Source organism: Talpa europaea, assembly GCF_964194135.1.
Source record: "Talpa europaea genome assembly, chromosome: 10".
Classification (NCBI taxonomy): Eukaryota; Metazoa; Chordata; class Mammalia; order Eulipotyphla; family Talpidae; genus Talpa; species Talpa europaea.
Genome location: NC_140077.1, coordinates 61,324,564 through 61,349,103, shown reverse-complemented (window position 1 = coordinate 61,349,103; position 24,540 = coordinate 61,324,564). Strand labels below are relative to the sequence as shown.

Here is a 24,540-nt window from a genome sequence, read left to right as displayed (position 1 = left end):
TTATTCCTCTTTCAAGGAATCCCTACTCTTGGTCCTCTAAATCAAGTTAGTGAATCGTCTGCTATCCTCTGCCCTCTGACACCTGATCCCTGAGTAGAAGTTCATTGCTCTGTATCCCCTACTAAGGTCTTTGCTGATGAATCTCAGAACCAGGGACTCGATGACATTGAAAAAAGCATGCAATTTGCCATCTATACTCACATTTGTTCTCACACACAGAAACTGCTCATCTTTGATCACAGGGAAGATGCAGAAACAGATGGTCCTGGAGCCCACTTGGCGCTCAGAATTATTTGTTTGGAATTATATTGTACAGAAATAACAGAGCAAAAAAAAAAAAAAGAGTGAAATATCTAAAACTCTGAAACCAGGTGCAGAGGTCTCTAAACAGCACATACATAGTTTGCAGCACACTTTATTATTTGGTCAGAGTATTTGGGTACATGAATAGGTACTGAGTTAACACCATTGTGATTTCTTTTGAGACAAAGCAACCCAAAAAGAAAACTTCAAAATGTGCAACAGCAATAAATATCAAACTTTCTGATCTAAAATGTATAAATATAAAATCTCAGTCATTTTCTGGAAGCATCTTAAGAAAATCCAGCAACCACATGTCCATGGGTAGGTGTCTGGTGTTGGTGCTCATCTTCAGAACATATCACCTCAGATCCAGCATGATTATTTTTATGTCTTTTACCAACACATGTTTGCATATCTAGGAAAAAAAATGACTTTACATCATCTGTTTTAACATGATTATTTTTAGGGAAGGAGCAGAAATTTCTCATTTAGAAATAGTTGCAGTCAGAACAAATACAACCATGTTTTTCATTTTCACCATGAAAATACTCATAGAAATTGCCTATCAATTTTCACTTTAAATGAATTCTAACTTCAAAACAAAATTTCTCTGATGTTAAACCAGAACACCACCAAGCAAGGTCAGAAAGAACTAGTCAAATAATGCTTCTTTTGGGCTACACAAAGCTAAGCAAGTAGTGTGATTATAATTTTCATTAAACTATGATGTAAGTAATTTGGCCCTATCAATAATAAATCATTCACTAGACATTTAAATTTCAGACACATGCATAATACACATACACATACATTCATAGATAACTTAATGCATAATCATTTCTGCTACAGAAATATTGCTATTCCCTTGTAAATAAAGTAACAGTGAGAAGAAATCAAAAGTACAAAGACTGATTAATTTTCTGATTGATTAATTTTCTGCAGAATAAGCAGTACAGTATTTTATCTCATATTATACTGCCGCTCTTTCTCTCTTAAAAAAAAAAGTAAAAAAATAAACATCTGCAAAGAAATAAACATCTGCTATCTACTCACACTGAACAGCCGGGGGTCCCTGGTGTGTGGATGAAAGCCCTTCTTCTTACAAGCAGAAACCTCAAGCATGCCGGCATTGGTGAGCCTGAAGATGCCAGTGCTAAATTTCAGGGTGAAAAAAAGGCACACAAACTAAGGATCGCTTTGACTTCCTCATGCTTCATTTGAATGTCCCAGCATTCCTCAAATGGGATGGACAAAGAGACCATAAGCTAGGAATTCCATAGACATTTTAAACCTATCTTGCCATGACACCTACAAGGACCTAGAAGGAAGGACAACACTATTTCCAAGTGCCTGCAGGATTGTGAGGAGGAAAAGGCTGCTGAACTTTTGTATGAGTTCTTTCTTCCACTTTTAGGTGGAAGACAGTTCTGATTTTTCTAAGATGCTAATAGTGTTTACAGTAACAGCAAACAATTATCGAGTGCTGGCTCCAGTACCAAGTATTTTGCTGAGCCCTTTACAAACACTATCATCTCGTTTTACTCTCACCATAATCAGTGGTAGACAGGCATTGGGATGAAGAAACTGAGGGTCACAGAGGTCAGGGATTTTGCTAGACACACCACTAGATTCCAACATAAGATTCTCTGGCTCCTCTCCTGGTAATCATACTGCAATAAACACTGTGTCCCTAACCAAGAAATGTTTTGGAGGTAAACAAGCGAAGGCTGGAAAATTTCCTACAAAAGGAAGTATCACAGTAGAGCAAAGATCTCAAAAGGCAAACTGGAATAATATCCAGTTTATCCACTTTAAAATCATGCTAATGAGAGAAAAAACCAGCAATTTTACCACAGACAGTACCTTTAAAAGCAAAAGGACTGCCCAGGTACAGGTATTTGGGAGCTGGCTGGCACCAATCTCTTTTTTCCAAGATCCTGGGATACCCAAACACACCTGAGCCTGCAGTGCCAGGCACAGCCTTCACTTGGGCTGCTCTCAGTAGTTACTATTCTTTATATATATATATATATATATATATATATATATTTTTTTTTTTTTTTACATCACTGTTCATTTTTCTACAATGTTTGCTTTCTCCTCTCAGGTGTAGCCCTGTAATATTCCCACCACCAGTTCACCCATGCATGGAGTAGTTACTATTTTTAACCATTACACTTACTCATTATGCTTTGGTGAACAAACAATGGCAATTGCCTCTGGCAACATGAGCTGATAGGAACAGTGAGTGTGAAGATCCACGCTGGATAAGAACACAGGTTGAGTGGGATGGGTCTGCAGGAAGAGGAGGACAAACTTATTAGGGTCACTGAGCCTTAGTCTAGGCCGTGGCCTACTCTATGAGAAAACACTAGTTTGCTTTTTCTTTTTCACCATCATTAATCAAACCAGAACTTTTAAAAACATCTTCCTGACATAATTTTTTCCTGTATCTCAGGAATAACTAGGATTTTTAGAAGAGGTTCCTGGGACTGTTCATGTACTTTATGCTTATTGGGGAAGACAGAACTGGAAATTTGCCAGAGACTTGGAGTAGATTCTCATTCATTGGTTACAACTCATGCAGGGGCTATTTCCATTATCATGTTGATTTTGTGTACAAAAAACCTGATGCTCAGGGTCACACAGCTGGGAGTGGAAACCCAGAGATGTGTACACGCAAAACCACTGACACAAAAGAAAGTTTTTACTAAAAGTCCCACATGTTGCTGTTACCCTTTGGTGGATCACCTCCCTACAAATGGACAGTGGACCCCAAGTTGTTGACTGTATTCAGGACTCATCTTGCACAAGTGAATACACAGAAGCAATTATACATAAAAAGAAGTATATTCTAGGCTTTTTGCCTACATACAAACTTGTGTTTTTAAGAGATGAATCAGAAGTTCATATTTGAATATGAATAATACATGTATCCACATGATTTTAACATTCATAGTAAGTCATAATTACCCTTGAAAAGGGAACATGACTTTTAATTGTGAGACCAAGGTTATTGGCTTGCACTGTTTGAATTCTGGGTTCACTACTCACTAGCAGTGTGCAACTGTGAAGGTTACTTCCTCAGACCCATTCGATCAATTGCAAAATAGGGATAACAGCCATTTCCTTCATGGGATGCCTATGAAAATTAGATGAGACAATTCACACAGAAGTTCTTAGAACAGTGCCTAGCACACAGAAAGAAAGGATTGCTATGTTATTGCTGCTATGTTAGTGTTGCTATATTAATTAAAAGTCATTGGCCCACAGAAATAATTTCATGCTTTTTACACATACTGAGGTCCTGTTGAAGAAATCCAAGATTTTAAAATTCCTTTCCCCTTTGAACATGTGGTATATTTATTCAATGAAATACAACTCAGCTATAAAATAAAAAGATGAAATCTTGCCATTTGTGACAATATGGGTGGAACTAGAGGTTATTATATAAAACAGAAAAAAGGGAATTTCAGATGTATCACTCATGTGTGGAATATAAAGAAATAAAACAAAGAAACAGACAAAAATAAAACCAAAACAAACCCTAGAAATATGACTAAAGAATTGAGGCTACCAGATCATATGGGGTGGAGGGTAAAGGTGGGAGGGGCCCAAGGGATTGTGGGGGGTCATGAGATCTTGGGGTGTGTGTGTGGTGACCTACATCTGAGAAGGTGTGAACCTGTACCCCAAAATCCTATGCAGTATTATGAACCAACATTACCTCAATAAAAATAATGCAATTTTTAAAAAATCAAAAAAATAAATAAAATTCCTTTCCCCTTTAACATAGTGAAGGTAAATTCCATGGACATCTGTCTACAGAAAGATGCATGTTCAATAGGAAAAAAATAACTCTTAACTTGGTTTGCAAAGCTCTAGAAGGACTGAGGAATGGAAATTATTCTAACTTTTAAAACTCAAATTTTTAGTGAGGGCACAAATGTGAGGATCTGGCTGCCCTTTATCTGAATTTGTGATAAACTCCAACAAGTACAGAGAGCTTTCCAGACCTTGGTGAGAAGGTAATACGTGTTCCTAGGAGTTGTAGTGCCTTGGGGGCAGTGAGCAAACTGGCAACAGACAATTTATTATTATGACTATTAATTTATTTTCAAAATGAATGCGCACCACAAGAGATTCTGAGCCCTTCATTTCTGCCAAAAGGAATTATTTCTCTGATGAGGACAGTTCTCCTACTCCCCACTCTATGAAAATAAAAATGATGATGATGACGGCGACGACTCAAAGACACTAGAGGAGACACCATTTAACGCAACTGAACAATGTGCCAGGCATTGAACTGTCACTTTCCATGAATCATCTCATTTAATTTTATAGCAAAAAGATAAGTGTTATTATCCCCATTTTATACATGAGGAAACTGAGCTCAACAGAAGAGGAAGTGATCTGCTGAAGGTTACAGGGCTAGTTAAGCTGAGAAAACTTAATACAAATCCAGATCTGTCTGATTCTGATTCAGTTCTCCTTTCCAATGGCTCATTTATATCTGAAAAAAGTTAACTCTGGAATTTGTTGCTGTCATTATGCTCAATAGCATTATCACCAAAAGTCATTACAACCATTGAGGTTTAGAAATATAACTTTATAGAGTTCTATATGGTAAAATAAATTAAACAAAAAGCAAAGTCGAAAAAGTCTACAATTATGCCAAGTTCATTAAATACTTAACTTCATTATCGCATTCATTATATACAAAGGTCTTAAGATAAAAACTTCTGCCTTTAATTTGGAAAATGTTTTCTAAGATAAACTAAATCTGACTTTTGAACATGTACAATTAAATGCACTGTCACTCTTCCTTAGTTTATGTTCAATTTATTTGCTACAATTTTGTTTTTGCTTTGTTATACATTCTTGTTACATAACTCACATTAAATTAATGTCTTTGAAATCATCAATTTCTAAGCAAAGAGTAAGGCACATTACCTACTGTTAAGTAAAACAAATGGACATAAAGAAAGTTTTGCAAATTTATTACAAGTAATTTCTTGCATTTGAAAGGCAGTTTATGCTTTTCAAAGGGCTTTCATACCTATTGTCTATGGTTCACACAAATCCCATGAGGAAGGGAAGTAATTCATTAATGGAACTGATTAATGAAGGAACCTGAAATAAGGGAACTGTGAGTCCTGACCAAGGGCACATCGTAATTTATAGGTGAAACTAAAACTAAAGCCTCCTCCACTCTCTTAAATTACCCAACACCAAATGCTTGGCTTGTGTGTGTCCTGAACCAATTGATGCTTCTCTATAAAGCAAGTAAAATTAAAAATGGTCACTTATCACTCTTCAGGGGCTCTTGGAGGTCCCCAGAAGTGTCCAGGAAATCTTGGCCAGCATCCTATAATAGTACCCAGAAGTATAAACTGAATACCAGAGTACACCATGGATAGGAAAATAGAATACTATCACCAACAACAATGAGCCAAAATTTTCTAAGATCCCAGAAATATGCGCTAAAAAATTCACTGATATAATCTCATTTAATACTCACCATCACCTGGACCCAGCTGCGAGGGTCACTGTTACTCAGATTGCTTAAGGAACTTGCCAACATTTCTATATTGAATTCTTGGCAGAGTTGACTTAAACTCATGTTTTTGATTACTAATCCCTTTCCTGCCCCTATAATGGCCAGGTAGATTTTGCTGGCCTCCCCCCCTTGGTCCTACACTTAACTGTATGTACAGTTGATGCCAGCAGTAGAGGTGAAGTGGACATTATGGCTCTCACCTGACATGTATAAACAAGTCGAAAGAAGGTATTTTTAAGAGGAGGGGTAAGGGAACTGGAGGAAGGTGTGAAAAGATACAAACTTCCAGTTATAAGATAAATAAGTGCCGGAGATGTAATGTACAACATGGTGACTGTGGCTAGTACCTGAGGATCATACACAGGGAAGTTGTTGAGAGAGTAAATGATAACATTTCATAATCACAGTGAAAAAATGTTTTTCTTTTTATTATAACAATATGAGATGAGAGCTAAACCTACTTATACATGTTAATTATTCCTCAGTAGAACTGGAGAAAACAAGCATTCTCAGAAATTTTCCTAAAATAATCTGATCTAGACCCTATAGCAAAGGGAAAAAGAATACTAATAATTGTCTAGTCAAAGCAATTGAGAGTCTGATTAGGCCTCCATTACATTACCTAAAATCATCAAAACAATTCATCTAATTTCTAAATGTTTCTCTCACTTTTAACTTCGATGGTAGAAAACAGCTTAATATTGCCCTCTCCAAACCCAGATTTGACACAGTTATTCATGGCTTAGCACTGAAGAAGATGCTTTGAACATATGATGACATTATTACACTTGAAAAATGAAAAATAAGCTATTGAAATGAAACTAAATTTTCTCAAGGAGAAAAACAGCACAACACAAATGAATAAAGAGACTCAAGAGGTCAAACTTACATGAATCCATCCCAGAGTGAGAAGACCGTGTTGATCCTGAACACTGAATAATTCCTCCACATTCTCCACGTCACAATAGTCAGGTCCCGCAGACTGCCTTGGCACGATTACGTGGGTAATTGTAAATTCATTATGTGTCTAAAAAACAAGTAGCAAAAAGAATAAAAAACATCTGATAGGAAAAACAGAACATGAATAGAAAGCACAATGTTTTCCTGTGGGGGCAGAAAGTGTCTCACCACTGATATCTCCTCCTGCCCCCATCACAATTTAAAAGGAATTCAAAAAGCCCAAACTTGAAAATGTATTATGTGCCAATACTCTGGCTGTTGTCTGGAGCATGAAGCTCATTTTTACAACAGAAAATTTATCATAAGTAGGAATTAGCATCCCAGGCTGGCCCATGGAAGCTTAGTTAATAAATGTCTTATGTTTCACATTCGCAAGGGAAACACCAGTATAAAATAATAGCAGGGGAAGGGGAGACGGGAGACTATAGTCAAATGATTTTCTGGAGTTACTGAAGGACATTTGTAATGTTTGTGCAGGCTGATGGTCTTGTTTTTATTTTATTAATAATATTTTGCTTTGAGGGCCTCCCTGCTGGCGCAAGGGTTTTAGTCTCAGCACTATGAAGCTATCAGCAGCCACTGCAGTTTGCTCCCCGGGAGCCGACCCACATGGCGCAGCAGACCTCTCCAGTCTCACCCACTGCTCCCCTCAGCAGTGTGTTTCCGTCAGTCCACCTGTTCTGTTCCCCACTCTGTCTCTGGGGAATCCTCTCACCCTCCCATACCTCTGGCCTACACCCCAACTCCTGTATGAATAAATAAACCAGTCTTTAACAAAAACATTTTGCTTTGACACATATGACTTTTTTCTACCATTGGAGGAACTCAATGAAATTTTCCATAATTAAGGTTACGCTTTGAACTTGCAAAATTAGATAAAGAGAAAGGAAAAGCAAATGACAACACTCAGGTGAAAGATAAGAGTTGAAGGAGGAGGAGTGTGGAAGGTGGTCAAATCCTCAGGTAGAAGACGTCTGTGCTGGGAGCTGCTTCTAGCCCTCCATGGTGCCATTTCCCCTCTCATCTTCCTTCAGCCTATATTGCAACTCCTCCCTCCATCCCACGTCCATCTTTCTTAGCTAACTTTGTATATTCTTCCAGCCCAGCATGACCATCACTTCTCCAGGAAACCCTTCTAGATCCTTGAAGACAAGTTTAGTTTCCCAATTACACATTCCCGTGATATCCCACACTTCCACTGAGAGCCCCCAGCCCATTGATAATTAGTCATGTCTGCATCTTCATAAGCAACTTATAAGCATCCTGTGGCAGGGGCTGTGACTATTGGAGGCTACTGAATGCCAAGACGTAGCACAGTGTCTGGCACATATAGGTAATTAGTAAAAGTCTGTCAAACGAAGGAATCAATCAATCCAACTAAGTCCAACATAAGGTCTTGGGGAGAAGCAGCCACAGTACACTGTTCCCTGAAAGTGGATCATTCTCCTGTGCTTGTCACCTGTACTACTTCTCTGTCTTGGAGGAAAGTAAAGATGCAGCAGTAGAATACAATAGGAGAACATGTATTGAGCAAAACATATTATTCAGTTAAACAACAGTGCCCAAGCTAAACTTATAGGGCTACAAATAATCCTGCATCCAAAAATACAAATTGATACCCAAGAGAAAATAGTAAAGGACACATCCAAAGAACACCATTCATTTCTGTTGAAAAAAGGAAACTTCATTCTATCTCCTATTTTGACATCGTCTTTCATATTTCTGATAAAATATTTCATATTTAAATATGACCTGTGTTGTAAGATTTCAGTTAGTTGAAGCCACTGCCTTGACCTAAGAATTCGGCAAAACCTCAGGTTATTGTTAAATAACAATAGGTTAAAAAGTAGGTTTATTTTATTTACTTATTTATTTTTAAAGATTTATTTATTTATTTATATAAGCACTGGATACAGTCACTTATATAAGCACTGGATACAGCGCGGGAGGGTTAGAGAATCCACCAGAGCCAGAGGGGAGAGCAGAGCAGGCGGACTAATGAAGTACACTGCTGAGGGGAGCAGCGGGCGGCAGGAGAGGTCTGTGCACCATGTGGGACCCTCGCCCCTTGGCCAGGGATCGAACCAGTGCTGCAGAGGCTGCAGGCAGCTTCGCAACCCAGCGCTCAACCGCTGTGCCACGGGGGAGGCCCTAAAAAGTAGGTTTAATTGTATAAATGTATGCGAAACTAACAATTGCAATAGGAATTTGATTTAGAAAACCTGGTTTTGGAAACCCCACCATTTTCCTAAACAAATAAAAATTATGGCTGGATTAATGCTTTACAACAAGCTTTTGAAATTTTACAATGCATTTTTTTCTATGATAATTTCATTAGTAATGACAATAGCTTTATTAAATTAATCTGTCAAGTTAATTTACTAATATTTGTAAATCTTAGGATGCTTTCTGCTCTGCTTAGAACAAGAAAGCCAGTGCTATTGAAAGAATCCTATAGAAGGACATGAAACAAAGACCATACCAGTTTTCCACAGAGTATTCCACAGGTTTCTATTCCTCTCACTGTATTAGATTCTGCAAGCAACAAAAATCTGTGGGAAAGGTCTCTTGATAAAACCACACATCGCAGTCCTTCAACTACTAAATCTAAGAGACAGAAAAGGGAGAAAAGATTAAAAAACAAACCTCACCACCTCCTCCCCCATTCTTCAAAGCTGTTTTGGCAAGCAACTGCAGTTCAATGTCACTATCAAAAATGAAATTATCAGGTGGTCCTCTTTCCACACTTTATCTTAAAACACATAAAGGTAAATGCTTATGAGAAGGAAAGTAAAATTATTCTTTGCATATAAATTAGGAACAGATGAGGCGGTATAAGCACTTTTATGCTTTTGTGTGCTAGTCAACTATTTACATGTGTGTATGTGTTTTCTTTAGCACAAAGCATATATATGCATAAAACATATATACTTATATAATAACCATAGGCTGTATAGAATACATCTTAGATAAAGATTCTTTATGGTGTTTACTATCTGTTACATAAATCTTTATGATGTTGGTGATCATTAACTAAAGACAACACATTTTCAGAAATAATTAGCAGTGATTATAAAATGGTTGCCTATCTTTTAAAATCAATGGGAGCACAAATCCCATCTGAATAACGTCTGCCAGGAAGAGTCCCCATTTAATTTTGGCAACTTGCCAGCACTGATCTAGGGTACTAAATCAGCACTAATTGTTGGCAGAAACACATAATCCATTTGGTTGTTAACTACCTACGTGTATGAGATCCTCCTAGGCCAGAGAAATGCTACACATTGCAATGTAAATTACTGAGGAACATTCTGGATGAACAATTTTCTCAACATCATCTTCTCTTTCTAGTGTTAACTGTTAACCTTTAAGATTCATGTATTTCCTGATTAAAATACATGAAAGAAAAAATATTTGGAATTTTTCTCTCTTAAAATCTCTGTGCCACAACAAAACAAAGTCTACTGCTTATTGCTTATTAGAGCGTCTGTTCTATGGGGCAAATCAGGGTATCTGAATTTCTTGGTTACAGAGAGTAAAAGGCAGCTGGTGTTGGAAAACTGGCTATGTCGTTCACACCACATGATGCACCAAAACTGACAATGAAATGAGACTCCTAGAGGAGCTTGGACAGCTTGGACTACAAGCTTAGCATCTTGCAGGGGTGCATTTCATCACTTACTCTGAACAGCACTTAGAGTAGCAGCTGGCTTTAAGGCCCTGTTGACTGGAGGAGAGTGGCTGGCCAGATCGCTTGCATCACTTTTATTAGGTTGATCTCCAAGTATATTCAGCAAGGAATTGTTCTGGCACGTGGAAAGACAGGACAAAGCACTCCCATCAATCTGCTCTGACAGCACCGAGGTTTCCTGGCTGGGTATATGACCCCGGGCTAATTCTTGCTTCTTAAGTTGATCTTCGAAAAACAGAAACTGCTCTGATTCTAGCTGCTGCTGGCGCATCTGGGCGATCCGCTTCCTCTCAGCCTCTATCAGTCTCTGATGTTCCAGTTTTTTGAGAATTTCGGCTTTATATTTGTTCTAAAAAATGTGGTTGCCAGAATCAAAGGTTAGTTTCCCAGGCAGAAATATCAAACTGACATTAGATGCTTTTGCTCTTCTCTCAGACAGACATAGCTCAGATAGAAATATGTCTCCAGGGAATCACAATGGAAACAGCACTGGAAAAATGCTAATTTGATGAAGGCAGCAGTTCTAAATTCACTCATTTTGATGAGAGGTAGGCATGGCAATCAAGTCCCCTCCATTCCCCTGTTCTTTTAAATATTAGAAAATCAAGGTCAAGGTTGTCATGCTCAGCCAGACCAACCAGATCATATGGAAAAAATACCTTAGGATTGATTCTATCAGCCTAAACTGCACTGTCCAATAGAGTAGCCATTAGCCATATGTAGTAATTTATATTTAAATCAATTAAAATGAAATAAAATTAGAAATTCAGTTCTGATCCTGAATTCGGTCTCGGTTCCCTTAGTCAGTCAAAGGAAACCGATTTTGAGGAGAAGGAAGGTAGTTTGATTTGTCGACAAACTGAGGAGGGCAGCAGACTTGTGTCTGAAAGACCACCGTCCTGCTCTTTGACAGAGGGTTGGGGTATTTATCCAGAGTTCCAAGGGAGAAGAAGGGGGAGTGGGCAAGGATAAGCCTGTCCATCCTTCAGACACAAGCGTCTGGAGGTTTCGGCTGAGGCCAGCTTGCTTTTGCTATCACCTCGTGTCAGCAATTCAGATGTGATCTTCCTAACAAGGCTCTCTTTCCTCAGAATGTAAGAAAACAAAGTTCGTTAAGCCTAGAGGGTAAATAAAGGAAATGGGAGGGCTTATCTGGTGGGACAGAAAGACAAGTCCTGCATTGCTGCATCATTTTCTCAGCCGTGCTCGCCACAGTTTAAGCACATGCAAGCCACATGGCTGTGGCCTCCATAGCCACCATCACAGGAAGTCTCCTTGCACAGTGCTGCCCTGGAACATTTTGCATTTGACTCTAGAACTCGTACAGTTGGAACTTTATGGAGAAGGAGGATTCACTATGAAATAATTCTCAAAATCATGGCCCAATCACCTCTATCATGAGCCAGGAGTTTGATTAAAAATGAAGGTTCCCAAGCTCACCTGTCTTAACAAAAATATGCAAGCATTATTAGGTCAGAGAATAGAAATTTTTAATAAGTTTCCCAAATGATTTCGATGAAAACGAGACTTTTGGAAAGAGGTGGGTTGGGAGCCCAGTTTTCAGCAGCACTTTGATAAACACACCATCACCCCGGCTTGCTACAGGACACGTTTTCCTATGACAGGGCTGGAGTTGGATCCGAGATTCTGCATTTCTAAGTCAAGGACAACATTGGTGCTCCTGTAGCAAGAACTGGTGTGTCTATTCAGCTCCTGTAGGAATACAGGTTGCTACCGAGTCCCCCTAGAGATGGCAACATGTCATAAACTGGGGACTGTGACCTAATGGGTATCACTGAATGCGGACAGCACAACAGCTGCTGAGGTGGTCCCAGGAGACAACCACACACAAAACTGAGTGGGGAAGGGAGTCTGCACTGGGCTTTTCTCTCCCTACTATTCTTTGTCTGAGCCCCCAAGGTCATTTCTAGCCTTCAGAGTTCAAATCAAGTTATTAATATTTACACTTAAGGGGAACTTTTGATTTTGATACTTTTTTTTTTTTAAGATTTACTTATTTATGCATATAAGAGTATGGGGTACAGGCCAGAGGTGTGGGCGGTGAGAGGATTCACCAGAGACAGAGTGAGGAGTAGAACAGGTAAACTGACTGAAATACACTGCTGAGGGGGACAGCGGGTGAGACAGGAAAGCTCTGCTGTGCCAGATAGGTCAGCTCCCTGGCTGGGGATCGAACTTGTGCTGCAGTGGCTGTGGATAGCTTCATAGTGCTGCGTCTTAACCTCTTGTGCCACCAGGGAGGCCCCTGATTTCAATACTTTTTTACCACTTAGTTAAAGCACCTCTATCAAACCTGACTGGTGGTTTATGCCCATGGAAAGTAGAGCTAAGTATGTTCAGAGTCAGTGAGATTGAACTAAAAAAAGAATCAGTAAAGGTGACAACTTCTAAAGCAAATAAACACAAAAACAAATAACAAAAAAAAGCAAAACAACCTTTATCACAATGTTATCAACATTAAGAATTCATGTTTTGAACTTAAGAATCCTTAGACTGATCAATTTCTACTTTCATAGCCTTTCCATCTCTTAGATATTATGATCATTTCACTCTTTATTTAATAGCAGTCCAGAAACTATCACCTCTTGGTGATACAATTACATTTGTCTCATATGATTAGTTATTCTTCCATCTCAATGTAATATTAACTGTAATACTTAAGAATCTAATTTACAATTTCAAGGCTTACATAATTAGATATATCAGAAACCATATACTTCTCTCCCTACTTCCTACTGCCTTATTCATTGGCAAAGAACTGGCCTGGGACTCAAGGTTACATTGGCAAGTGATGGCCAAAACTCTCTATTTGAATCACTGTAGGAAATCTACTTTCTAAGCCATCACTTTATTAGATGTTGCAGGAAAATAAAAATACCACATCTTTGTTGCAAATGCTTCACCTGAACATCAACATGAATTTTTTTTTATTGCTGTATCTTTAATATTGAATTTAAATACATGTGACATTTGAAAAACCCATCATATGAAAATGAAATAAAAAATATTTGCATAGAAAACAGTCATGAAATAAATGTACCAATTGAACTTACTTTGCTTTGCAAATATTCTTGGTATTCTACGTTATATTTCTTTAAAAGGTCCTTTTTCAATTCATCTGTCCTTGGGAATGCAATCTCCTTCAGTTTCTTTTAAAAATATATATATATACACATTGATTAGTAGGATTTTCAGTATAGTCTTTCAAATCATCAGCTGAGAAAGAAAAACAGCTGGTATGTGTATCAGAAGTTAAGACACAAGTAACCAAAGGTGATGGTGGAAAATAAAACTCACTTTTCTAGGCTCCAAGATATAATGCCTTAATTGGGAGGGCAAAGAACTATCCCTTTTGAAAGACTTTTCTTGACTTCACTGGTAAGATTAGCATTTTGTTTAGACAAGTGCCCCATTTTTGGTAGTGAGTTTCTAACTACACATTTCACAGTACAAAAATAATGAGGCATCACAGTCTGAAGGCAGATCAGAGAGCATGGCAGGTACGGATTCTTATACTAGATAGAGTGTAAAAGGCAGCTGTTGCACTTTTAAAAAAATATATAGATTTCCAGGCCAAATCCCAGATCCTTTGAATCAAAATGCTTAGTAAAGGAATGGGGGAATCTGGATCTCAAACAACTTCCCTGGTAATTCTATTGGTAGGAAAAGCTAGGAAATCTGCTATAGCGGGTGAAAATCCGCTATAGTGGGTGAAAATCCAAGCACCACCCTGCCCCTTTTTAAGAGATGAGGAAACAAAGCATAGGGAGTTCCAACTAGCTAATGGCCCAGTTAGGACTATAATTCCAGTTTTCTGACTCTAGATAGGCTCTTTCACCGAACTTGCAATCTTTTAATCCTTTATCATCCATCCACCCACCCACCCACTTATTCAACAAGCATAAACAAGAAAATGTATATATATTTTAAAGAATTTTCTCCTACAAGTTGAAAATAAGAATAACCCTAAATAAAAGAGTCATACTGGTAGCCTGGACCTTTGGATTCCATACAGAATTCTCTGAGGTTGAATGAAAGAGCAAATTGCAGGGAAATACTATACAAAGGCATAATAATGAATGATTCTTTAGATAAGGGTGTGTAGAAATTAAGGAGATAGGATGGCCACTTGACAAAATCTGAGTTCTGCTTATAGGCAGCCTCTGGCCTGACATAAGTGGTAGAAGAGCCTTTACTGAGATAAAATATTTTTCAAGAGTTATTTAAAATTTCACGCTGTGGTTGGCTTTGTACACACTACTTTGACTTCATTATAAGATCAACCCAAACTACTTAAGACAATTACATAAAAACATTTAAAAATACAATTTAGAAGGATATACTCTCAGGTAAAGATATCTGAATATATAAGACAGAGCAAAGATTGATGATTAATAAAACATTTCAGATATATCCCTTTTTCTCAGGCCCATTTCAGTGCACACTCTAAATACTTTATTGACCTATTAGGCTAATATGATAAAAAAAAAAAAAAAGTATTCGGTTCTTTAGGGGAATATCAACCCCCCAATACCTTCATAATATCCTGCTTTTCCGGTACTGCACATTGCTGGTAATCTCGATGGCTGGGAAGTTTTTCTACAAACAAGCTGCAGAAAGAAAAAAACACGTCCTCAGCATTATATGATTAAAAAGTTAAAAGTTCAATGATGATTTCTAAAATGAGAATGAGAGAGACACTTTTCAAAAATGACATGTTTAATAATTTTTTATTTAACCTGTATCCTTTCTGTCGAAGGTTGGTATGAGTTTGGCATTGCTGGGTAGGTAATCTCAGCAAACTAAGCACTGAGATTAAGAGGGTTAAGTTCACCAAGCTCTCTAAATAGACCATATGGCTTTGGTCTTTATCAGGTCCTGGTTGCTTAACTTAATTGTCTAAATTTGCAAGAAGTTAATTGTCTTAAATAAAATGCAGAGCCCAATTTGTATACCAGTATAAATCGTTGTTAATTTCACTTGTGGTAGACACTGACTACAGTTTTTAAAACAGTATATCTTTTCAACTTCTCAAATGTTCTCTAGTTAAATCCCCAACTGAACTAATGAAATGATTTTCAATTAAATGAAAATGACTTCCAATTAAAACCAGAATAAGGGATTCACTTCAAATTAAATAATTATTGGTAAAAGGCAATCCTCCCAACCAGTAAGCTGGGAAATTGGTATGGAAATTCCAAATCCCATTTCTGCTAATTCTTAAACTAGGAAATCTTATTAACAAATATCTATCAAGGGCCTCCCCGGTGGCGCAGCGGTTGAGCGCTGGGTTGCGAAGCTGCCCGCAGCCTCTGCAGTGCCTATTCGATCCCTGACTGCTCCCCGGCCTCTGGAGGAGGGTCCCACATGGCGCACAGACCTCTACTGCTGCCCGCTGCTCCTTTCAGCAGTGTATTTCGTTGGTCTGCCTGTTCTGTTCCCCACTCTGGCTCTGGTGAATTCTCTCACCCTCCTGCGCTTCTGACTCTACCCAGTGCTTGTATAAATAAATAAATAAATCTTAAAAAAAAAAAATCTATCAAAGCAAAGTATATCTTCATATGGCTGTTTTGATGTGCCACTTCCACTCAACATTTTGAAAGTTCTTATACACACTGCACTAACTACACTGTTAAATAAGGTGCCTTCGAAAGAACCACTAATGGGCCTCAATCCAAATGCCCCAAAATAGATGACTGGATCAAGAAGATGTGGTACATATACACCATGGAATATTACTCAGCAATCAAAAAAGATAAATTCATGCCATTCGCAGCAACATGGATGGAACTAGAAGGAATTATGCTCAGTGAAATAAGCCAGAAGGAAAAAGAAAAATATAGGATAGTTTCACTTATAGGAGGGATACAGGGGAACCAAATAAGACATCAGTGTAAAAAAATAATAACAGTACAAAACACAACAAAGCAAAAATGGACAAATATAAATCAGAGACATACTGCAGGGGAGGAGGCGGGAGAGGGATCAGAGGGAGGGAGGGAGGAGCACAGGGGCTGAGGTGATGGTGCACAGGTGCATTGGTGAAGGAAACTCTATGGGGACTCCACCTGAGGGGGTGGGGGGAAACAAATATTGCTTAAAAGTGAACAATGACGTAAAAAATAAAATATATATATATATAAAATATAAAAAAAATAACTTAAAAATAAAAAAATAAAAAACAATTTATTTTATGAAAAAAATAAAAAATAAAAGAACCACTAACTGGCCTCCCTGGTGGCACAAGGGGTTAAAGCACAGCACTGTGAAGCTATCTGCAGCCTCTGCAGCGAGTTTGATCTCAGCAGGGCAGGGAGCTAAGCCACATGGCGCAGCAGACCTCTCCTGTCTCACTCGCTGCTTCCCTCAGCAGTGTATTTCAGTCAATCTGCCTGTTCTATTCCCCACTCTGTCCCTGGGGAATCCTCTCACCCCCTGCACCTCTGGCCTGTACCCCAGTTATTGCAAGCATAAATAAATACATCTTTAAAAAAATAAAAATTAAGGAACCACTAACTACGATGTGCAGCTGACTGTTCTATTCCATCTCTGAATCAGACCCTTCCTGATTGTCAACTTATCCTCCACTCACAGTTGTTTAAATCGATTTTTGAAAATGCTAATGGATTGCAGATGTTATCAGTGAAGCTGCAATGTGACTCCTGCTCTGATAAATCTGACATTTCTACACAGGGAGGTGGCATGGAATGAGACTTTTTTTTTTTTTTAAAGATTTATTTATTTTTTTATACAAGCACTGGGTACAGTCAGAAGCACGGGAGGGTGAGAGAATTCACCAGAGCCAGAGCCGGGGAGCAGAGCAGGCAGGAGGACCGAAGCACACTGCTGAGGGGAGCAGCGGGTGGCAGAAGAGGTCTGCACGCCATGTGGGACCCTCCTGGCCAGGGAGCAGCCGGGCATCGAACTGCGCTGCAGAGGCCACGGGCAGCTTCGCAACCCAGCGCTCAACCGCTGCGCCACCGGGGAGGCCCAAGACTTTTTTTTTTTAAATTTATTTATTTATGATTACAAGAACTGGGGTATAGGCCAGAGGTGTGGGGGGTGAGAGGATTCACCAGAAACAGAGCGGGGAACAGAACAGGCAGACTGACTGGAATACACTGCCTAGGGGAGCAGCAGGCGAGACCGGAGAGGTCTGCTGTGCCATGTGGGTTGCTCTCTGGCTGGGGATTGCACTCATGCTACAGTGGCTGCAGACAGCTTCATAGGTTGCATCTTAACCCCTTGCGCCACCAGGGAGGCCCCAGAACAAGACATTTTATTTGTCGAGTGTTAAAGAGAGACCTGTAGTTTATGGTGTCAGCCTGCTGAGCGGGGCCCCATAACCCCGATTCCCTCCCGACCCCGACCATCTTCCCATTCTTAAACTTCAGAGAGGACGTAGGGGTGCATTTGTGTACATTGCTTGGTAATTTAAAAGCATTTCATGTTTCTGCAGATTGTAAAATTGGTCTGGATATGAAACACTCCTCTCATCCAAATTGAAGACTTACGTTATAAATTTATTGTAGAGAACAAAGGCATTTTCCAAGTTTCCTTCTTCTAAATACACACATGCCATCCTTTCCATTTCTACTCCAGATCGAAAGTAGCAGCGTGGGGTGATGTCTTCGCTAATACTAATATTACAACCCAGCTTGCTCAGAGCACGGACTCGCTCTTCTGGACTCAAGGAGACATCCGTATGGTCAGGCATAGCAGCTAACTTTTTCTGCAGAGAAAAATTTGAGTTTCTGATTATGATTAAAATTATGGATGCATTTTCTGTATTATATTTAACATGAATACTTATGGAAATCATTTCATAAGTTAATAGTAACTTAAAGTGAAATATTTTTGCTTAAACATGTGATCTAATACTTAACACATATCTCCAAAGTAAACATTTATTTTTACTGGGATAAGAGCTCTTTTAAGTTTCAGGTGCAAATATGTGGCAGTTCCTGAGTTTGCAAATGTTCTAGCTCATTTTAAGTAAAATATCATTGAGCTATATATGCTCCTGTTTTCATTACGGGCCAAGTGAAGCAGGCAAAGTGATGGATGCCTATAAAGGTAGGACTCAAGTCTTCCTCCTCTGAAGGATCTCCAAGAGGCAGCTTAGATTTAAAGTTTCTGTAAGAATTCAATTCTATTCCCGAGTATATGTTAGCAGGCAGACTGAGGGGCACCTTGGGGCACTCAAACTTGCGTGCTCCAAAGGGATTCTTCCGTTCACCACATGAAAACAAAGCATATCCCTAATGTGAAAGATATTTAACAGAATGATCGTACATAGAGAGGGAAGAAGAGAAGGGATATAGTTTCCCAGTGAAACACCTAATGGATGTAATTTTCCAGTGAAACATCCCCTTGTAGGTAAATGTCCAGCTAAACAGGCCTGGCCCAAAGGGGGGCCGCTGAAGCCCAAAAGCTTGCCACAGTCTGAGGTACCTTTGGATGGGGACCCATAGGAAAGGGTAGAAGGGACCAGGCAAGTCTGGAAGGAAAGGAGCAAAATCAAATAACAAGTTAACAGCTGCTATTATCAGCCTCCTCAAGTGTCTCTTCCAAATGTTTCTACGTTTCTTGACTCCAGAGGTCTCTTCCATGTCCCACCCCCAAGATATACTCCCCTTATCCCATGTTATTCGAGGGCCTTCATCATAAATGGATGTTGGACTTTATCAAATGCTTTCTCAGTATCTATTGATATGATCACATGGCTTTTATTTTTCTTTTTGTTGATATGATGACTTACATTAATTGATTTCCGGATGCTGAACCATCCTTGTGTCCCTGGAATAAATTCCATTTGGTCATGATGTGTAATCCTTTTGGTGCATTGTTGGACTCAGTTTGCTAAGATTTTATTGAGGATTTAGGGTAAATGGCCTCTGGTTTTCTTTTTTTGGGTTGTCTTTGTTTGGTTTTGGCATTTGTGTGATGTTGACCTTGTAAAATGGTAATTATTTCTTCTTTCTCAATTTTTTGAAAGTTTTTGAAGGGTAGGCATTAGTTCATCTTTGAACGTTTGGTAGAACTTGCTTGTGAAACCATTTGGTCCTGGGCTTTTGTTTTTGGGAGGGTTTTGAATATTGTCCAAAAATTAACAATGATGTAAGAGAATAAATAATAAAAATATTGGAAATCTTTGCATCTCAAAAGGCATGTTCATGTTATGAACATGAAAATGCAAAAAAATTTTAAAAAAAAAGGCTAATTCCTAACAGGCTTTACATATTTACAGACTCAGAGTCTCCCAGATGTGGGAGGGTGTTCCTCCAGGCAATTAGACAGGTACAATTTGAGAAGCACTGCTTTAAACCATTGTATCCTTCTTTACTGCTCCATAAATGGAGTTAGCCCAGAGCAAATTTAGCTTCTCAAGTCACCCTCATTCAGTCCAGGGTAAGTTGTGAGTCTGACTACAGTGTGGACAGAGCATTTGATTAAGGTTGGTAGAGAGCTAAAAATGAAATCAATTTATTCTGGCAATGAATTAATAAGCCAACCTTCAGGAGTGGGGTGTAGTGATATGCAGCTTTTTCAAGGCCAGCTGCTCTACTTTGGTATTAATTTTATAGCAGATAGAACCCTCGGGACCTGGGATGATTCTTGTTTCTAAAACTTTAATATATAATCAGGGAGCCAGAAACTTGAATCTCAAGGTCCCACTAAATTAGAAGTAGGCCATGCCTTGTTCACCTTCTATTACTCTTTTGACTCGGCCTAAAGCAATGCAGATACCCCTCAACCCTGACCTGGCCTGCCCTGCCCTAAGATCCCTAGCCATCTCTCTGTGAGTGGGCATTTAAGCCAAGTCACTTTAGAGAAGGAGGATTAAGAAGTTGTACCAACTCCCACATTCTCCAAGTCCAAGTGACAATAATGAAGGGCATACTTGATTTCGATCCTCATCCGGCACTTTAAATCTGTTCTCACTTGGTCCAGAATTCTGAGATCAGAGAGGTGACAGCATCCCTGTGCAGGCCATTCTTGAGTGATTTTATCTTAAATGACAGCCTGCTTCCTTCTCTCCCAGCTGTGCTGCCCTGCTCTTCTAATCTCTGACTTTCTCATTTCAGAGAAACTGTTGGAAGTGTCTCCACACCAGAGGCAGGGATGGAGCTGAGGAACTCTGACTCTTGGCTCCAGTGTTTCCACCTGATAACATCATGAAACATAATGGTGTTTCCAGGACACACTGGCGTTTCCATCTGAGAAGACCCCACAGCAGCACATCGCTGACCTTAACCACACTGAACAGCAGAACTCAATAGCGCTAAGTGACAATAGTGTTCTGCCACCACAGACGAATGTTTCAATGATATCCGAAAATGACCGGATAAAACCATGGAAGTCAGGGCAATTTCAAAATTGCCAGCCTTCTCTGTATTTTATTAACATACAGTCCATGTTGAATTGTAATTATTTGCACACAAGTGATTTTGCCTGCTTATGGACTCCTTTTGAGGGAATGGAATCACTTCCTATTAATCTGTGTTCCCTGGACTCTAGCACATTCTCTACAAGTCAGATAATCAGTAAATGTATCAAATAAAGGAAGAAGAGAGAAAAGGGAGCAACATGATTATAATTAGACTATCTTTAACCTGAAGATTAAAATAAGATTTCATTTTCCTTTACTGAGGTCCTATCCTTCCCAGATATAAATTGATTTCAGACATTTAAGTCTTTATTAAGCTATAATGTTACATTTGCATATGAACGACTTGGACAAAAACACAAGTTTTCCATATGCAAAAGCCTTCATGTTTATTTCACATTGATAAGCCAACTAAAATTTCAGTAGTTCCTATAAAATGTTCTAAAAAACACATAAGCACTCCATAAGGATTAGTCTTTCTGGGCCTCCTCGGTGGCGCAGCGGTTGAGTGCTGGGTTGCGAAGCTGCCCACAGCCTCTGCAGTGCTGGTTTGATCCCCGGCTGCTCCCCAGCCACCGAAGGAGGGTCCCACATGGCGCGCAGACCTCTCCTGCCACCCGCTGCTCCCCTCAGCAGTGTACTTCAGTCCTTCTGCCTGCTCTGCTCCCCACTCTGGCTCTGGTGAATTCTCTCACCCTCCCGCGCTTCTGACTGTGCCCAGTGCTTGTATAAATAAATAAAAATGAATAAAAAAAAAAAAGGATTAGTCTTTCCTCTGCAGAAATGGAAATGGGACAGCCTTGGGCTGACAACACAGGGTTAGAAAGTGAGCAAGTTCCTATAACTCTACTGAAACATACCCTTTCAGCAACTAAGCATCTGTGAGGGACTTTTCTGGTAGAGAGACATGTTTGAGTCCTAACCTAAAATTTCAGAGCAAAAACCCGACCTTTTTCTTCAAGCTCTGGTGTGAGGCTCTGTGTGTGTAGGGTATTCAATATACTGCTCTCTCAAGACAATTCACAGGGTCACAGTGAATGGACGGGTACTAAAGAGGGTCATTGTGGACAGCCATAAATGACTTCTATTTCCTTCAAATCAGCATGTCAGCTCTGGAATTTTCTGATTGTTGAGCATGATAAAAGCACCTCTTGTTGTGTTAGTGAAAAGGTGTATTTTTAGAAGGCAACTAAAGATGAGGGTTGGTTGCCTGAAGAACCAACCATGTGATTGGTGGGTTGGAACTTCCAGTCCCACCCCCAGGCCTCTAAGAGAGGGACTGGAGTTAGAATCAATAGCTAATGGTCAATGAGTTCATTAATTACATCTTTGTAATGAAGCCTTTATAAAGACCCAAGAGGAAGGGGCTTCAGAGAGCTCCAGGGCAGGTACACATGAGATTTGGGGAGAAATGTATGCCTTTCTCTACATTTCCTCCAACTGGCTGTTCCCAAGTCATTTCCTTTAAAATAATCAGTGATCTAGTGAGTAAACTGGTTTCCTGAATTCTGTGACCTGCTCTAGTACATTAACTGAACTTGAGGAGGTTGTGCTGGGAATCTCTGATGTATAGCCAGTTGGTCAGACACACCTGTGACAATCTGAGCTCCTTTTGGGTACCTGAAATCTGAGCAGGAAGTTGTGGGGACCTCCAGTCTGTAGTCAATCAGGAGCACAGGTAACTGCTGGGGTTTGTGACTAGCATATGAAAGAAGGGCAGTCTAGAAGGGAAAAGTGAGCCCTTTACCTGCAGTATCTAATGCCATCGCTGTGTAGACAGTGTCCAAATTGAGCTGAATTGAGTTCTCAGACACCCTAGTTGTATGTGATGTCAAGAAGTCTACATGCACACACACGTGCACACATACCTTCATTGAAATTAGGTCCAGGAACCCTAGCTATCTGGGAATATTATAAATATTGTTTCCAATTTTATAAGGCACAAATGAGAAAATCAGGGGCACACACATGATATCATGTGCCTATATCAACTCTCAAGAGACAGATGTGAGACAAAGAATAAGCCCATGTGATTCCAAGGTGTCTATTATTTCTCCACTTGCCTGTTGTTCCTTCTAAGATGAAGCCAGAAAAAGTGCATCATATTGGACCATAAGAGGAAGAAGTGAGAAAAACAAGTGTCAAGTAAGCAACATGTTATACAAGGATCCCTAAACCACACCTAGCTAGGAAGCATAAAATGCTTTTTCTTGGCCATTTCAGTACAAGGTCATTTGTGTCTGAAAAGAAGCTGAGGCACAAAGAGGCTGAGGTACCTGCAGCAAAATCTGAAATCCTCTCTGGAGCTCTGCTGAGGGACTGCATTCCTGGATTCTGGCCAGATAAATTAAAATTTCACACTTTTGTGGAAAAAATTATTTTAATTCTAGTGAAGATGGCTTCATTAGTCACTTCCTTCAAGGAAAGCACCACACAGATGGTTGAAAAATTATAAGTACTAAATTTCTTGAAGCAACCATGACTCATTTCATTATTTGGCCTGTTTCTGTTCTTCTTTTTTGCGTTTTAACTAATGGCCATATGTAAAAGATCAGTTGGTGCTACCTACCAGAGTGTTGACAGTAAATGGCTGGTCCATGGTGTCCTGTCTATGAAATGAAGTTGTTTACTCTTTCTTCTCAATCACTTCATCTGTTTCAAAGATAAAAAGCAAAACTAACATTATTTTTTGTGAACTCAAGTTTCAAATCCCAATCCCTAGGGTTCTTTCTGCCTCAGAAGACTATGAGTTGAAATAACTTACACGATCTTATTTTTTTTTTAAACAAACTGCTGGAAATCTCTTCGTGAACACACAAAGCTGCAGGTGGATACGGTTTCTTAAAAAGACCTTTAAACATGAAGGTATGAAGAGAATAATCGTCTAACACCCAGTATGAGTCTGCTGGGTGTTATCTTACTTCGGAGTCTATGCAAGGTTATAAAGTGGGTTTACCTTCTGCAAAAGGAGAAAGATCAACTCTGGGGCCATGGACTCTTAGCCCTGAGTCAGTCTGGGCTTAAACTAAAACTTATTAGCTGTGGAAGGCAAACTTCTAAGGTAGTTCTCCTCTTTCGTATCCATAGACCTGTCATCTCCTCGCTTTGAGTGTGGACAAGACCTACAATTGGCTTCTAATCAGTAAAGTGTAACAGAGAACAGAGATATTATTCCCATGTGTTACATCATGAGGTAAGGATGAGTAGATTTTATAGATGTATTAAGACTTCTAATTAGTTGATATACATTAATGAAGAGGTAGGTTATCCTGGGTAAGTGTGACCTAATCAGGTGAGACCCTTCAAAGAAGGAGATACTCTCCTGCTGGCCTAAAAGACTTAGGCACCATGAGTTCCATAACTGCAGGAAAATGAAATAACAGTACTCATGTCATATGGTTGTGGGGTGGATTAAATGAGTTAGCAAATAAAGTGCTTAAAATAGTTCCTAGCAATAGTCAATATTATATAAATGTTAGCTTTTAGTAGAATTTTTATTTTGCAACTGAGGATACTGAGAATCAGAGATGTTAAGCTGATATGCTCAAGTTCAAATAGCCACTCAATGAAGGGTCTCCTTCCTTTACATGCCAATTTCAGACAAGCTCTGTATCA

The 24,540-nt window shown here is 39.3% G+C and overlaps 1 protein-coding gene across 1 annotated transcript; it reads right to left on the bottom strand.

Annotated features, from left to right (window-relative positions):
* Positions 1-661: 661 nt before the first annotated feature.
* STAMBPL1 (STAM binding protein like 1) lies at positions 662-23,524 on the bottom strand (the record flags this gene model as incomplete). Its single annotated transcript, XM_084245018.1, has 10 exons — positions 662-718; positions 1,357-1,456; positions 2,486-2,598; positions 6,753-6,890; positions 9,306-9,430; positions 10,506-10,863; positions 13,589-13,684; positions 15,070-15,145; positions 18,050-18,267; positions 23,495-23,524. 10 exons carry the CDS (start codon positions 23,522-23,524, stop codon positions 662-664), a joined length of 1,311 nt encoding a protein of 436 aa, XP_084101144.1.
* Positions 23,525-24,540: the final 1,016 nt, after the last annotated feature.